Source organism: Schistocerca gregaria, chromosome 4 (genome assembly GCF_023897955.1).
Source record: "Schistocerca gregaria isolate iqSchGreg1 chromosome 4, iqSchGreg1.2, whole genome shotgun sequence".
Classification (NCBI taxonomy): Eukaryota; Metazoa; Arthropoda; class Insecta; order Orthoptera; family Acrididae; genus Schistocerca; species Schistocerca gregaria.
Window position 1 is genome coordinate 648,336,577 of NC_064923.1, and position 16,225 is coordinate 648,352,801.

Below are 16,225 nucleotides of genomic sequence, written 5' to 3' on the forward strand. Positions count from 1 at the left end.
TCTGGAGGGAAGGTCACATTCTTTTCGAGGAACGCAGGTGAGAAACTTTAGAGAACCAGATTTTGAAGCTGACTGCAGAACGATCCTACTGCTGCAGACGTACATTTCGCCTAAGGACCACGAACATAAGGTAAGAGAAATTCGGGTTCGTAGGGAGGCATGTAGACAGTAATGTTTCGCTCGTTCTATTTGCGAGTGAAAAAGGGAAGGAAACTGATTAGTGGTTGTTCAACGTATCCCCCGCCAGCACCGTATGGTGGCTTGTGGAATATGTGTATATGTAGGTAATTGTGTAACTTGAATGATCGTAATTGAACCTTAATATGAAATAACTTCGTAACATTTCCATCAAAATGGCACTGCACACTGCTCCTCCAATTCCAACCCTACCCTGTCATTTGCTAAACTTCTAGTCGTAAGTCTCTATTTGGTGCAAGAATTACATTAACTTCGAACGTACAGAGAGAATTTATACCGGATCGGACGATTCTGGGGAAAATGAAATTCGTTAAGTTAGGACAGTTAGTTTCGGGTAACAAACTTCGTATTTATTGCTCCGTTTGTTACACGAACACGAATGACCTAAAACGCACATTGCAGGAAAAATGGCCATATGCCATGACATTCGAGAAATGCTTTGAAATTTTAGCCTGACACAAATGATTAGTCTAATCTCTAGCATCCTATCATAAACAGTAATTATTCTGTTGGTGTGCCGTGGCACTAACATCAACATGCTCGCACCTCATGGGAGCCGAGGCCAACCGTTTGTCACGATCCACAAAACACTGTCGGCAAGCAAACTTTTTTTTTTTTTTTACCATCTGTTGCTAAATTACGAGACATAAATCCTGTGATGTGTGAGGGTACAGAATGCTGACAGTTTGTCTGGTTTACATTATCTAGGGCTGACCCAAACTGGCCTCGATGACTTCACAGAAAATTCAAATTTTTCTTTACAAGCTGTTCTGATCCCTTCAGTCTACAGAGTTTCAACAGCACAGGGAGAATAATTTGAAACTCCATACCTATGGGTGTGTGAATATGGCACGTGGAACTTCTTGTCCTAAATTTGTAAGTTGAGTTAAAAAAGGTATCGTACATAAGGTTAAAATTAAGTGTCTGTTACCATCATTGACAACACGGACAGCCATCCAATCTGTATCATTAAAAGTTTTTGAAATTTAAAACGGCTCCTCGCTCAATATTGCTAAACCGAGCTTATGTGGTTGCACTCGAGCCTCAGATTATTGGTTCTAGTACACAGATTGAAGATCTGTAAACTGGTATGGCTTGAGATGTAGCGAAAGTGACGATTCAGCAGCATACGTGACACTCAGGGAAAACGTTGCTTAATAAGACGAACTAAACATTAACAACAGAACTGGTGTCAGTGATATTTAATGACACTGCAGTTAACCATTCGGTGAATAATAACTACTACTTACCGTTGTAGAAAAATCTAAGGCCTACATGTTATCCATTTTAAGACACTCAACGTGGCTTGCGACACAAAAATAATTATAAAATCAGTACTCTATTTCAAGCATCTTGTCTCAGCTGTATACCGTACGGCATCAAAGTATTAATGAGTTAATTTTGTCCTGTGTTCTGCAGAATAATGTCTGTGCTTTCTGTTCCTCAGTTTGCTGCAGTTTTGTAAAATATGTTAGGTATGAGATGCTGTCTTTCAATAGACGTCGCATCTGTCTTACACACCCAGTTCAGCGGAAAGGGAACTTCGCAGTCATCTGCAACTCACAAAAATGTTTTCATACTGAAAAAGAAACGACGTTGGCTGGGGTACTTTTTCAGTCGGTCAGAGCAAGATCGGGCAAAAAATTGCTTTATTTCTTATTTTCTAACATCTGGTAACAAAAATTAATGAAGCGCCCACTGTAAAGAATGACACAGTGGTCTTGAGAAATAGATTAACTCCGTCTCAAGACGAAGAGTGGATTAAGGGTGGGGGCAGCGTTTATCCAAGTGGCTAACATTAACAAGGTAAAATTAAATTTAAAGGAATTAGCAGGCCTAAATAAAAACTATATAGGACATAAATCGCTCGCGAGGAGACGAGATAGGACGGCGGCTGTGGGTTTTTAATGGGCCCGCCGTAAAGTGCGGCGCGTGTGATTTAGGTGGGGACCACACAGCAGAGGCGAGTCGGTCCCACGCCACGCCACGGGAAGCAATTAAGGCGGTGCGCAGTAAAGCGCGTGTACTGACCGTCAGGTGCTGGAACAGCCACGCCCTGAGGATGTTGGTGGCCACCTTGGGGAAGATGCCGCGCTTCTTCTGGTTCTTCTTGCCGTTCGTGTCGTCGTCCTCCTCGCCCGTGCCTTCTCCGCTGCCGATACTCGCGTTGCTCGCGTCACCTGCACAAGAGCCGACACACGGCCGCCGTCAGCAACCAGCAGAACACCCGGCCGGACCCCCAGCCTCTCGTGCTGGAGTCGGCGCTCGGTTAAGCTACCTGTTCCTACTGGAGCGGACAGCTGGGCGGAACGCACACGTCTGCCTAGCTCTCTCCCACATGCCAACAAAGCCCTCCAAACCCTACTCTTTATCATCACTGTTTGGTCTTGACAGTAGCCGTGTTTGCAGACTAAGTTCAAATGGCTCTGAGCACTATGGGACTCAACTGCTGTGGTCATCAGTCCCCTAGAACTTAGAACTACTTAAACCTAACTAACCTAAGGACATCACACACATCCATGCCCGAGGCAGGATTCGAACCTGCGACCGTAGCAGTCGCACGGTTCCGGACTGCGCGCCTAGAACCGCGAGACCACCGCGGCCGGCGCAGACTAAGTCATGGGAACTCAAGTCCGCCTATTATGTAAACAACCAACCTTCGTAGTGACAAACCTGTGTCAGCACATTAGTGCCATCATCAGTCTTGTGGACATCGACATGGACGTCGCACACAGCAGTGTTTTGCGAAATTCTGTCACTTGCAAGTGTAGTTCATTGAAAACATCGCGTTTCTATGTGTTGATGAGCGTTCAAAGGAGGATCTGTGCCACGAAAATAACTATCGAAAGATGCAAAACAAGTCAAAATAAGGTCCTACAGAACCTAACTTCCTAGAGAATAAGATCTGAACTACCCGCTGATGACGGCACATATATGCTGGAACTATTTTGGGTATTAAAATACATAGCTGTTTGCACAATATCTGAAAGTGAATTCCCATACCTGAACTTAATATTCTCACCCACAGGAAAGTATATCGTTCGCCTTTAATTACGTGAACAAAATAAAGAACCATACACTACATTTAAAGTCCACTGGGTCCAAATACATTATTCTTGTTTAACTAAAAAGAAAAACATTAAATTGCACCTACACAAGACCCACAAGCGGTTTATTTAAAGTTAACGGTCTTGCTATAGGACTCACATTTGCTTTGGTAAGAAACCCAGCTTACTAAAGTTAGATGAGTTTTAGGAAATCTCCGAAATTTCTATACTGGTTACAGAATGCACTAAAGGGGGAAGTGGCTTGAATAATAAACTACTGTGGGATTGTACAAACAACATACTGCTACTGAAACTAATGTATAAGAATGAATTGCTCAAATTGCAAATGGCTTCTGTCTACAAAGTCGCTTTACGAAGAAGGTGCATGTTTAAATCTGATGAATGCCGATTATGTGTTCGGAAACTAATTGCGAAATTACGGACGCCACAGCAAGGATATAATTACTTGCCTGACTCTCTTACACAGTAAGAAACATAAAATAATTCTAATAAAAATACAGATTTCAAGGGAACAAAGATAATTGTAATGACACTGCCAGGCATGTTTGAGAATCGCTCGTGGGAGCACTCGATGGCTGCCCATGAAACGGTTTGCTTATGGTGAGGTACTGTAGTGACTTCAGGACACTTCGAGAATGACATTAGTTTTATCGAAACCCCACAGTCCTCTCCCCCCCCCCCTCCCCCCGCCGTGACACACACACACACACACACACACACACACACACACACACACACACACACACACACAATGAAGATCGCAGTCATACTGACTCATACGTCTCAGGCCACAGTATACTGTGTGGTGGCGACTTACTACCAATAAATGAGATTTTCTCTGCTGTTTCATTCGCATTTGAGAATGTCTCGCACTCTTACGATCTTTATGCACAGTCTTCTTGGAATACTGGTTGTCTAAGTTACCGAACAGGTTTTGCAAGAGCTTCTTAACTTTCCTTCCATAACGAAACAGTTTCAGTTTTCCGGTTCCGACAGTTTTTCGTTTTTTGTTTCTTTCTTTTTTAGGTTGGTGATCCTTGCTCAAACTGGAATTCCCCTACATACATTTCAATTAAGAATGTCTCATTTCATTTTTAGTAGTTTCGTCTGCCTATCCAATACAGTGCGATGAACCCCTACGAAACGTGTGGCCGCAAGTTCCTGCAACGAAAAACGTTCCAGACACGACAAATCATTGCCCATCACTTTTTAAGTTAGCGTCACCAGCACAGGTAGAAGTTTGTTATGAGATACAAATCGTTTGAAAACATGCATTCATCAATCAAGGCACCATCTGCTAACTGCCTAGAGTTGTATTCCGTCGTACTGGATCTGCAGTGTATATTATTAGCCAAGAATTTTATTTTTTAATTATTTTTATTTGTGGCTGGATTGCTTTCCTTTCGGTTAGAAAGTATTGGAGGGAACTTTGTGCACCATCTCTCTCTGAAGCGTGAAACCTTTTTCTGTATGTTATCGTATTTTAACTGTCTGTATTTCATATTTTCTTACGTGAAGTTTGGAACCAGCCTAGCATTTGCTTAAATACGCGTCGAAAATCATCTAAAAATTCAGGCTGGTCGATGTACCAGACTAACGGTTGTTAATCAACTGTTCTCTCCAACTCTAATTCAACTCTGTCGCAAATTAGAGCGCTGAGCGCTAAACTATACGGGCAGGTCAGTAAACAGCTACTACAGCCTTGTTATTATACCACCTTATTAGTGTATCGTGTAGTGGAGATATTTCTAGTCGGAAGTATTTTTCTGCATTGGCTCTTCTTGTTTTGAGAGGTAATTTTTCTTTCTTTTCGCGTTGTTTTGTGCTGGTATTGAGCATAAGGAGAAGTTTCGGATCTCCTGCTCTGTGTGTATAGTTCAGGCCGCCATCACCACGCTCTGACTTCGCCGTCTTGTGCCGCTGTGTGACGAGAGCCGATGGACAGGCTCGGGATTTGCACTGGGCTGACCGACAGTTAGCTAGAGCAGCGAGTGAGTGTACCTCCAGATAGAGGCGGCTGCTATCTCCGCCGGCCGTGCGGCTAGGCCGGGCGACGTGACGTGACAGCGGCTACACGCGCCGTGACGGCTGCCGCCGGCTAAATGCAGCGCATTACACGGCACGCGCAAACAAATAATAATCTGTTAATGCATTCATCAGCCGGCTGGCCGGTGCGATGTGTGTCAACAAACAGCGGCGGGCCGAGATACGCGCGCCGCGCCGCGCCGCGCCGCGCCGTCCACAAACAACGACCCGCAACCATAATATTTGGTAACTGTACGCGCTACCGTTTGAAGTCCCTTAGTGTGATTGCTTCGCGCAGATAAATTATTGATGTCCGCTGTACCTGGTCGCCCGACTCGCCTTCAGCGGCGTAAACGAACGCCGAAAAACTCTCGCGCCCTGCTAATCCCCTGTATGTAGACCGCACGTGGCGCGTGAGGTTAGCGGGCAGCCACGAGAAAGCGTGGCATACTACCTCCCGAAAGTTGCAGGTGAAACTGCACCGGAAGAATATACTTAAATCACCGATGCTAACTATATTTTTGCGATCCCTGTTGAAGTCTGATCTTCCCTCACACGCATTAACGCACTATTTTTGCTATGATGGAAACCGGTAGTTTCTTACTAGAATCACAATGTCTGTATTACAAATCATGCATGTTACGAGTAACTCGCCAATGTAGACAGCTGAGAAACCTAATTTAGTAATTGCCCAACATTCGACTAATGCTAAATCCTTATGTTAATTCTGACACAACTCATCAGTATGAAAAGAAAGAAAACTTAGCTCTGAAAACAAGAACAGCAATACAGAAAATTAATTCTGACTAGAAATATAGCAAACTACACGACGTAACAACAAGGGTTAACCCTGCAGAGAGGACAGATGCAGTATACAGCAAACAAATTTAAGTGCGCAATTGTGATATACACTCAACTGAAAGCTTATATTGAGGTCATGCAGTTCCTACTCACGGGTCAGCCGACACCAAGAAATAACAGGAACTTCAAAACCATTGTAGTGTATAATACGAACAGGTGAATCATGTTTGGCTCAAAACACACACTCAGTTCCGAAAAACCGATTATTCTATCTTCATCTAAATGATATACACCATTAAAGTAGCAACTGAGGAAGGGCTACCGCAAATGTTAACAACATTTATTTATTCTGTCGTGTAACTGCCCGTTGTGATAGCAGGAGCCGATGGTCTACAAGTGTTCCTGAATTCCGCAACAGATTTTAACGCTGATAGCTTACTTCAATATGGCTCTTCGGTATGCGTCAGAATATCGGATGGATATCCAGTAGCGCAATACTGTTCAAAGAGATCACCCAGATGCAAGTATTAGCTAACAATTTTCATACTGTTTCATTGCACTACTGCATTCTTATCACTATCTTTCAACAAACAGTGAATCGCGAAAAACTGAAAAGGGGGGGGGAGGGGGAGGGGGAGAGGGAGAGTTCTTTCCCATTTTTTATTGGTGATCAACAAGCTACAATTTTTAACGTCTTTATCTTGTTATCTTTTACTGAAGATTATTTTAATTTATGGTTAATTTTGTTATGTTAGCGAATGGATAAGGAAGTTTATTCCTATTTTCTGATTTCATTCCCCCACGAAAAATATTTTTAGGTGCTAATATAAATGTTGAGCACCTAAGCAGAAACAACAAAAGAGATCGAACGAAGGAAAAAATATGAATGTCACGGTTCGTTTTAACGCATGTTTAGGAAAGGTTTTACTGCTCTGATACTCTCTCGTTCACCAGAATTAAAAATAAAATGTTACTCAACACATACAGCAACAACAACAAATCGAACAGGCGTAAATCAAAACGTTAAGATGGTGGAGGAGACCGCCACAAGATGTTACATTTTCTATAGCAGACGAAATCGAGGGAATGTCGTCGTATCTTAAATTTACCGTAAGAATGAACTCTCTTCAGACTGCTATTAAATGGGCCCGTAAAAGTAGTCCCTTCAAGTGGACAAACATTTCAATCTACCGGGCGCTAATGTGAAATGTAGTCTGTCATCAAGCAGTTTGATTGGCTCTTTTTTCTTGGAAGGTACCGTAACTGGTGACGTGTATTTTCATATGCCGCAAGCATCAATTTTACCTGTCATCCGAGAGGTGTTTGGAAATGAAAGATTTTACCTACAACACGATGGTAAGGAGCGTACTTGGATCAATGTCTACTTGGACGATGGACAGGTTGGAGAGGAGATGTTGAGTACCCACCAAGGTCTCCATACCTCATACCTATAAACTTCTACCTTGAAAAATAAAGTTCATCAACAGAATCCAGTTATACTGAACGACCTACGGGATACGATTGAGACGTCCTATGCGGCTGTCACACCGACAACACTGACAGTTCAGCGGCATCGACGTTATTTGGCTGGTAATGAGAGCAACTTTCAGCACATACGATAACCTTCCCCTCGTACAAGAATAGCAACAGTATGTCATTTTCTTCCATTAGTATTCACTGTCACAGTATCTATATTTTGCCGGTCGGGGTGGCCGAGCGGTTCTAGGCGCTTCAGTCTGGAAACGCGCGACCGCTTCGGTCGCAGGTTCGAATCCTGCCTCGGGCATGGATGTGTGTGCTGTCCTTAGGTTCGTTAGGTTTAAGTAGTTCTAAGTTCTACGGGACTGATGATCTCAGTTGTTAAGTCCCATTGTGCTCAGACCAATTGGACCATTTTATCTACATTTTTCTGGGCCCCTTTCACCAGGATTGGGAAATGTTCAGAAGATGGGGCTGGAAGCCTTCAAATCGATCATATAATGAAACTGAAGATCATTTGGTTGGAGTCCTATACTCGACATTTCACTTCGTTTCGAAGTTCACACGTCCACGAAAACTACTTACGGGCTGTAATAAACTAAGACGTTGAGTGCTGAGCCCCCCTGATTCACAGCAACAACGGCAAATCGACCGGAGGGAGAATGAAATAGGGCGACGGTGCAGGGAGCCGTCAGGGGTTCGAGCCTGGGTGAAGTGCCCCCTCCCGCCGGTCAGCGCGGCAGGTGCGGCGTACCTCGTGGAGGCCGAGGCGGAGGCGGTCGCCGGCATTATTGCGGGGCCGTCCGGCGGCGGGCGGGCGAACGGGCGCGCTCCTGATTGGCGTGTGATCACAATCAGGAGCCGCGGGGCGGGGCGCCGCTCGCCGCGCTGTGAGCGGAGCGCGCCCTGGTCGCCGCGCCGCACGGCTAATTGCGCGCCTTATCTGCTCGCCCGGCGCCCACGGCGACGCCGACGCCGACGCCTTCTTCTTATCTGGCCGGCGACGCTCCCCCTCCCCTACCCCCTTCCCCACTCTCCGGGCCGCCGAGCTTAATGAACGTCCCGGCGCTAATGTTAATCGTCCTCGTCACGATTATTCCACTCTAATTGGCTGGCAGCGTTTTGTGTACGGCACCATCCTCCGCTTCATTTTAACAGTGCCTCAGCTCCCAGGATTTCACCTCACCGCGGTCTTCTCCAACTCACCGAGCGTGGTGGCACAGCGGTCGAGCGACTGCAGCTGCGTCCAGTAGGAGCTGGTTCGAATACCCTGACCGGCAGTAAACATTCCTGTTTTTCGCGGCTTCCATCAGTCACTCAGGCGGTTTCTCATACCAGGGCTTCCAAAACATTTCCTCCGACGGAACACTTTGAGAATAAGGTTACTCTGATGCAACACTTTATTTATTTTTAACGCCAATGCACCAGCCAGTTGTTGCTAAGGCGGGTTCCAGGTTGAGATTCATTGGGAGAGTCCTTAGAAAATGTAGTCCATCAACAAAGGAGGTGGCTTACAAAACACTCGTTCGGCCTATACTTAAGTATTGCTCATCAGTGTGGGATCCGTGCCAGGTCGAGTTGACAGAGGAGGTAGAGAAGATCCCAAGAAGAGTGGCGCGTTTCGTCACAGGGTTATTTGGTAAGCGTGATAACGTTACGGAGATGTTTAGCAAACTCAAGTGGCAGACTCTTCAGGAGAGGCGCTCTGCATCGCGGTGTAGCTTGATGTCCAGGTTTCGAGAGGGTGCGTTTTTGGATGAGGTATCGAATATATTGCTTCCCCCTGCTTATACCTCCCGAGGAGATCACTAATGTAAAATTGGAGAGATTCGAGCGCGCACGGAGGCTTTCCGGCAGTCGTTCATCCCGCGAACCATACGCTAGTGGAACATGAAAGGGAGGTAATGACAGTAGCACGTAAAATGTCCTCCGCCACACACCGTTGGGTGGCTTGCGGAGTATAAATGTAGATGTAAAAGTCTGTGATTAACTCTCCATAGTTATCCGTGTCCATACAATGGTCGTACTTATCGCTGGAACAGTTACCTTTAAACAAGCAATGACGTACGTCGCAAAGAAACAGGGAAATGTAAAAACAAAACACCGGCGATGCACAACGCAACCAGAAGTTATCAACAGTGCATGTTCTCCCCACAATTCCAACGTTTTGTCCCTTTCTATTTCCATCTTTAAGGCGTTGGAGAAAATGAGCTGTAAAATGGAAACAAAGCGTTTACCGACCCATGTTTGTATACTTCCTTCGTATACGCGTGTGGAATGTGTCGTGCAGTTTGTGCCGTACATTTCTGTTACATCCAGTATATTCGTCACTGTTTGAAAAATAGTGTAAAGGTATTGAGAATTTCATGATCCAGAAGACAACAATATGGTGGTCCAACAAGAGGTGAGAAGAAACGAATATATTCGGCCATTATGTCTTCATTGGAAACATGGCAGACGACGTGCAAATATTTCGAAACTATTCAAAGCTTTGGATGTTACGTGAGCAGCCAGCGATCTGACACTGCACACAGACAAGTGTTGGCATACAACCACAGCATCGCTGCACGACTCCGTCAGCGAATGAGTGCGACAGCCGATGAGTACGAAGCGCAGCTACGGCGCACTTCCAACATTTCTGTATGACAGGACAATGCTTTCCAATGGCATCAGCGGCGCATATGCATAGCGGTACGTAAGAGCGCAGCCACAGATTTCGGTATTCCGGCGGACCGCCTATTCATGGCCGACGCGTCACTACGTGCCGTCAGGCATGGCCTCTTCTTTCCCACAAACCGCCCGTCCGGAGAGACACACCGTCGAAGGCTGCTCACCGCTCGAGACAACACGAGATGTAACCGTTGCATAGCAGTTATTCTTTCTGTGCTCTAAATATAAACTCAAATTATTTTCGTGAACCCAATACTAAACATCATAAGATATCGAAACTGCGCATATGGAGAACGGTCAGCGGAATGTTGACAATGAAAATTTGTGCTGGACCGGGACCGGATCTCAGATTTCCCACCTATCGCGAGCGGTCGCCTTACAATTTGGCTATCCGTGCGCAATATGCGGCCAGATCCAAACTTCCATATGTCGTCAACCACGCGTCTACAACCTGTACTTGTTTATTCATTATGTATATTGACGTACAGGTGAGACATTTTACCTGAAAGTCCCTTGCCCAGTGTCGGCGGATGAATACGATATTGCATTGTCTGTGTTAGTCTGAATTATGGTGAAAAGTTTCTTTGGACACGCATGAACGTCCAAAGGTACTTTGTATGGTAATTCATAACACAGGCACTACAGTATCGCAATACCAAACAAATAATTGTAAATGAAATTTTACAGCTGGGAGACTTAATAAAATTTATTATTCTCAGGTCCTACTTTGACACCTCCAGTAAGTATCATTCCAACGAAGAAGTAATTAAACATATTAGACCTCTATCTGAAAATTACAAAAGTAATTTTTCAACCTTTTTTTTTGTTCTTAGAGTAGTGGTTCAAAGTGGTTCAAGGGGGTTACGTAACCGCTTCTGAAGTATGAATGTAACAATCAACGAAAATACCATCATCGTTTACCTTAACAAATAAAAAGTAATCAAGTGTGTACTTGGAGATAATTGCATCCATATTTCAGTAAAAAAACTAAATTCTTATAACTGCCGCCAGTGTCTAACAGCAAAGACCGCAACATGATGACAATACTCTATTTCGAAATCACTGTCGAAGTAATATAACGTGACGAAATAATAATACCTAACGTTACTGGTCGACAGAAGAGTAACAGAGAAAATAAAGTTTGTGGAATTGTAGCTTCTTATTTTCTCTGATGTGGTTTCAACCTGCATCACACTGCATTCTAAACAAATAACGTTATCGTTAAACAACGGTTCCTCCATCGGTACGGAAATGCAGGGAAAATTATGTAGTAATAATGGAAAATATTAGACGGTTTGTTCCACTGAAAGAAAGAAGTCGTCTTTATAATTTTATCCAGGTGGAGCGGAACAGGGATTTCAGTCTAAAACGTAACACGGCAACTCTGTGTGAGAATACTTCGTTGAGACAACGTGAGCTGACGCATGAAGAACTGAATTAATAAAAACTTCTATTTATGCTCGAGGGACTATGCGATGAATTGCTTAGTTACTTAAACCTCACAAGGGCGTGGATCAATAGGTTTCTCCGCAATGACAGATTAGTCAAAGTGGGTTAAATGAAGTCAGAAACACAGAGATGATCAGCGTATTTGACATCAATAGCCTTCAGAGAACGATTGTTACAGACGTAGACTATTCAATAAATTTTTTCCTCAGTAAAGGATTACAGTACTTCAGTCACGCTTATACTGTTTTCGTAGAAATTTACTTTACGTATAATTACTCACACTTCGCTTCATAGGACTGGTTAATCAAGTAATACGTAATTTTCCCGTTTGCTTGTTAATATCTATCAAGTCTCTCCCATACGAGAAGCCATCTGCAGTTGGACTCAGTTCTCAGCGAGATACAAAATTAACGAAAGAGACCGAATGTACCTTTTGTATTTTAAGTGTTGCGTTATACTGTTGATTAACCTTACGAACCTAGAATGCGTTTTTAGTCTTATTGTAAATAAGCACTCTTAACGGAAGTTATCTCAGCCAGAATATACAGGTAAAAAGGTATGGAAAGAAGTGAACGGTAAAATGAGGGGAGCGTTCTTTGTCTATGGACAAGTACTTTCTTTCAGAGGCCACCAATTAGGTTTTAACCTGCTCGTGTGGGTGAAACCACGTGTCCACTAACGTGTTACAAATTTAATCTATGTAGCTGACATCTACATCTATCGTTGGTTAATCAGTGCGACGAGTATGGCAGAGCATACTTTTAAATGCAACACGGATTAAGGTTTCGTCCCCTTCCAATCACAGACACAACGTGGAAAGGATGACTGCATATGCACACCTGTGCACTGTTGTTTGCCAGGTTTTATTTGCGGTATCTCTACTGGGAAGATATTGGGAGGTTATCCGTAGATTCTGCCCTAAACAACGAGACCTGAAGTTTCCAAGGTGCTGTTGTAGTCTTCAGTCCGAAGACTGGTTTAACGTGGCTCGCTGCGCTAGTCCGTTCTGTGAAAGACTCCGTGTCTCCGTTAACTACTACAGCCTACATCCACATGAAACTGCTTACTATATTCAACCCATGCTCTCTGCAGTTTGTAACCCTCACGCATGCTTCGCTTACCAAACTGGCCCCTCTAGATGCGTCTTGTCAGCCGATCACTTCTTTTAATTAGGCTGTGCCATATTTTTCTTTTTTCGCCAGTTCAGCTGATCGACCTATCAAATTAATCTACAGCGTATTTCTGTGGCGCAACGTTTCAAATGTTTCTATTCTCTTTTTCTCTGTGCTATTGATCTTCTACGTTTCACTTCCGTACGAAGCTACACTCCTTACAAATACCATCAGAAAAGAATTTCTAACATTTAAAATGATGTTTAATGCTGACAACTTTCTCCATTTCTGAAAATTTTCCTTGTTATTGCAGTCTGCGTTTCATATTCTCTCTACTTCGTCGATTGTTAGTTATTATCCTGCCCAAATAACAAAACCCATTAATGTCTCATTTCCTACACTTTTGCCAGTACCACCTGATTTTATTGAACTACATTTCACACCACTAATTTTTCTGTAGTCGATATTCATCTTTTAACCTGTTTCCGAGGCACTATCTATTCCGTTCAAATGCACTTCTAAGTCTCTTGCTGTCCCTGACAGAATTACAGTGTCATCGGTAAACTTACAAATTTTTGTTTCCTCTTCCTAAACTTTAATTTCCTTTCCTGTACAGTTTTTAGTTAATTTTTCGCTCCCCGTATTTTATCCGTGCTATCTTGACGTAAAGCCTGTGTTGTTTGAAGAACGAACGAGTAAACGACCGAATAGGTGGCAACTGGATCGTTTACCCTGCGTTTAATGCAGCAATAGAGGTGTCCACGCGCGTATTTGCAGCTTACACGCTGGGGTCGTACTCCGGACGACTTACCGGCGGTCCTATTAGAGGACTCTGAACCTCCGCGGCCGAGGTTCGCAGCTCTGGGTACTGCGAGACATTCTTTGTCGGGCTGGGAAGCAGGGCCTCGTCGCACTGGAAGGCCCTCGGCCCTTTGTCCTGCGATCGCAGCGGGCAGCGGAGGAGCACCTGCCGGCCGCCACAATTACAAATTCCACAAATGAGTTGTGTCCGGGACGCGGCCAGATAACATTCTTACTTAGCCTCTCGGCCGGCCGCTCACATTTTTTATTCATGCGGGACGGAGATACCCCCTCCGGCCGCGGTTGTTCCTTTTGCCCCCCGTCGCTTTTCTTCCCTTGCTACACCCGCCGAGAGGGACAAATCAACGTGGGAACACGGGAGGGGAGTAGGTCGGAGTCGGCCGGTCCGGTCGCTGCGCCGGCTGCCGTTGAATTACCTCCCGGTCGCTGCTATCCGCCGTACTGCATAATACCGAGCCGGGGCCAGCCCGCCGGCTATCTCCTGCGACGGGCGTATGAATAAAATATTTGTATTTCTCGGCGCGTTCGCGGTTTCCTCGTGGAACATGATCTGAATGGCGGCGCCGGCGAGTGAGACCTTTTATTCTGTCGGCCGGGCGGGGCCGCTCCGCGCGCCGCAGCGTCTCTGGACGCCGGGTACAAATACACGACAAATGTACCGGCGGTGGGCAGCGGCCACGGGTCCCTCGCCTTAACTCGCGGCCCCTTGTCAGCGGCGCATCGCTTATTCAAAACAGACGTGTCGCGTGGGACGACGTCTAAATTGCCGTACCCTAAGCGAACAGTATGTCGTCCTACCCGGAAGAAAAAGATTTGGAAGCGGTGAAATGGCACTACGGCGGTGCGTTACCCTTTCTAAAGCTATTTACACGAGTTCTCCCACGAAACAGCGAAATCATTTTCATTTTAAGTGTGCGGGGCGGGTCTCTAACCCGCAGGAAAATACAGATGGATGAACTGGGTAGTGATTACCAGAACGTTACAACTAACCGAGTGACAAGGGATATTAACAAGGAACTGTACTGGTTCAATAATTTCCTTATCAAAAAGGTACTTCAGCCCACGATGGCTGCTTTGATAAAAGGGCAGAACGCCGACAAAATGCTACCAACTGCTCCAATGAAGAAAACGAGAATGTGATGTGCTGATTTTATACGAGGTACAACTGCTAAGACTACCGTTAGCATAAATTTTTGCCTAATGTGTGTAACATTATACGATTGCCGGCCTGGGTGTCCGAGCGGTTCTAGGCGCTACAGTCTGGAACTGCGCGACCGCTACGGTCACAGGTTCGAACCCTGCCTCGGACATGGATGTGTGTGATGTCTTTAGGTTAGTTAGGTTTAAGTAGTTCTAAGTTCTAGAGGACTGATGACCGCAGACGTTAAGTCCCATAGTGCTCAGAGCCATTTGAACCATTATACGATTAATAACACATCTACACGAAAGAGGGGAGCAATTGTAGATATTAAAGATGCGGATCTGGGCGTTGGGGCCAGTACGCTACAGAATGCGAAAGTACGATGGAATGAACGGCTTAAGGAAAAGCTTGGAAGCACAACCATGACAAGCAGAAGGAAGGTTTTCTCTTATTTCGACCTGACACTTAGCGAAAGGTGAAGTTTTGTGTGTCCAATCGCCGCGAACGTAGTACTACATTCATAAGTATTATGTGCCTATGGCGGGCCTGTTGCCCGAGCTACTCTCATATGTTTGACAGGCAAGAAAGATCTATATTGCCACGAAGAGTTTTCTCAAGTACCCGATCACAGTAATGCAGTTCCGGCATGTAAAACGTACAGGAAAGGGTAAGAAGAACTGTACTATTAGAAAGCTTTCATTTCCTATTTGTTTGGTGGCAAATATTGTTTCATAAATTTATAAACGATATGAGACTATTCAAGAATATAAAAGCATTTAAAAGTGTGTAAAAGCAGTCTACTGGTCCTCACTGTTCATGCAACGCCATATTTTAACATATTCGGTCTTCTCATACTTTAGTGTTCAGTATTCATCCGTTTTAATACTGACATCAAAATTTCCTGGATATAGTCTCGCGTCATAATGTAAACAATTGTACTGGAGGTAGCAAAGTTACGACCATCGTTACAGCGGCCTTCCTTTCGTACTAGCCCCAGAAGAAGGCCACTGATACCGGGGCCTAAACGTTGGTTTCTCCAGTACAGTTTCTACGTTATGACACGGTACGATACTGAGGAAACTTTTGTGTCACATGTCCCTGGCCGCGGGAGCCTACGCAGTTCCATTTTTATATATATTATACCTTGTGTCTCTGTCACTAATAAGATTTTATAACCACCCCAAGTCCCACAATTATATTGACTTATAACCTAGGGAAGTAACTTTATAAAATTCACCAGTCTGAGCTACACCGAGTTATAGTTGATAGAAATAATTATGTACCAAATACTTAACGTCAAGATTTAATGAAAATGTTTTCAATTCCCCCACCGCCCACCCTTAAAGGTGAAACGCCCACTAGTCGGGATAGGGGCCAGGCTGACTACCACTGTCCTATATTATGATTACTGCTTCAATAATTACGACCATACAGCTTACTAGGATAATTGTAGGGCAGCA

At 44.6% G+C, this 16,225-nt stretch overlaps 1 protein-coding gene across 8 annotated transcripts in view; it reads right to left on the reverse strand.

Moving 5' to 3' along the window:
• Positions 1-16,225, reverse strand: part of LOC126268084 (homeobox protein homothorax) — an 887,891-nt gene that overhangs the window by 232,880 nt on the left and 638,786 nt on the right. For all 8 annotated transcript variants that reach the window (XM_049973577.1, XM_049973578.1, XM_049973574.1 and 5 more), the window contains one exon: positions 2,230-2,378. In XM_049973577.1, coding sequence (XP_049829534.1) covers positions 2,230-2,378 — 149 coding nt within the window. The remainder of the gene's footprint in view (positions 1-2,229; positions 2,379-16,225) is intronic.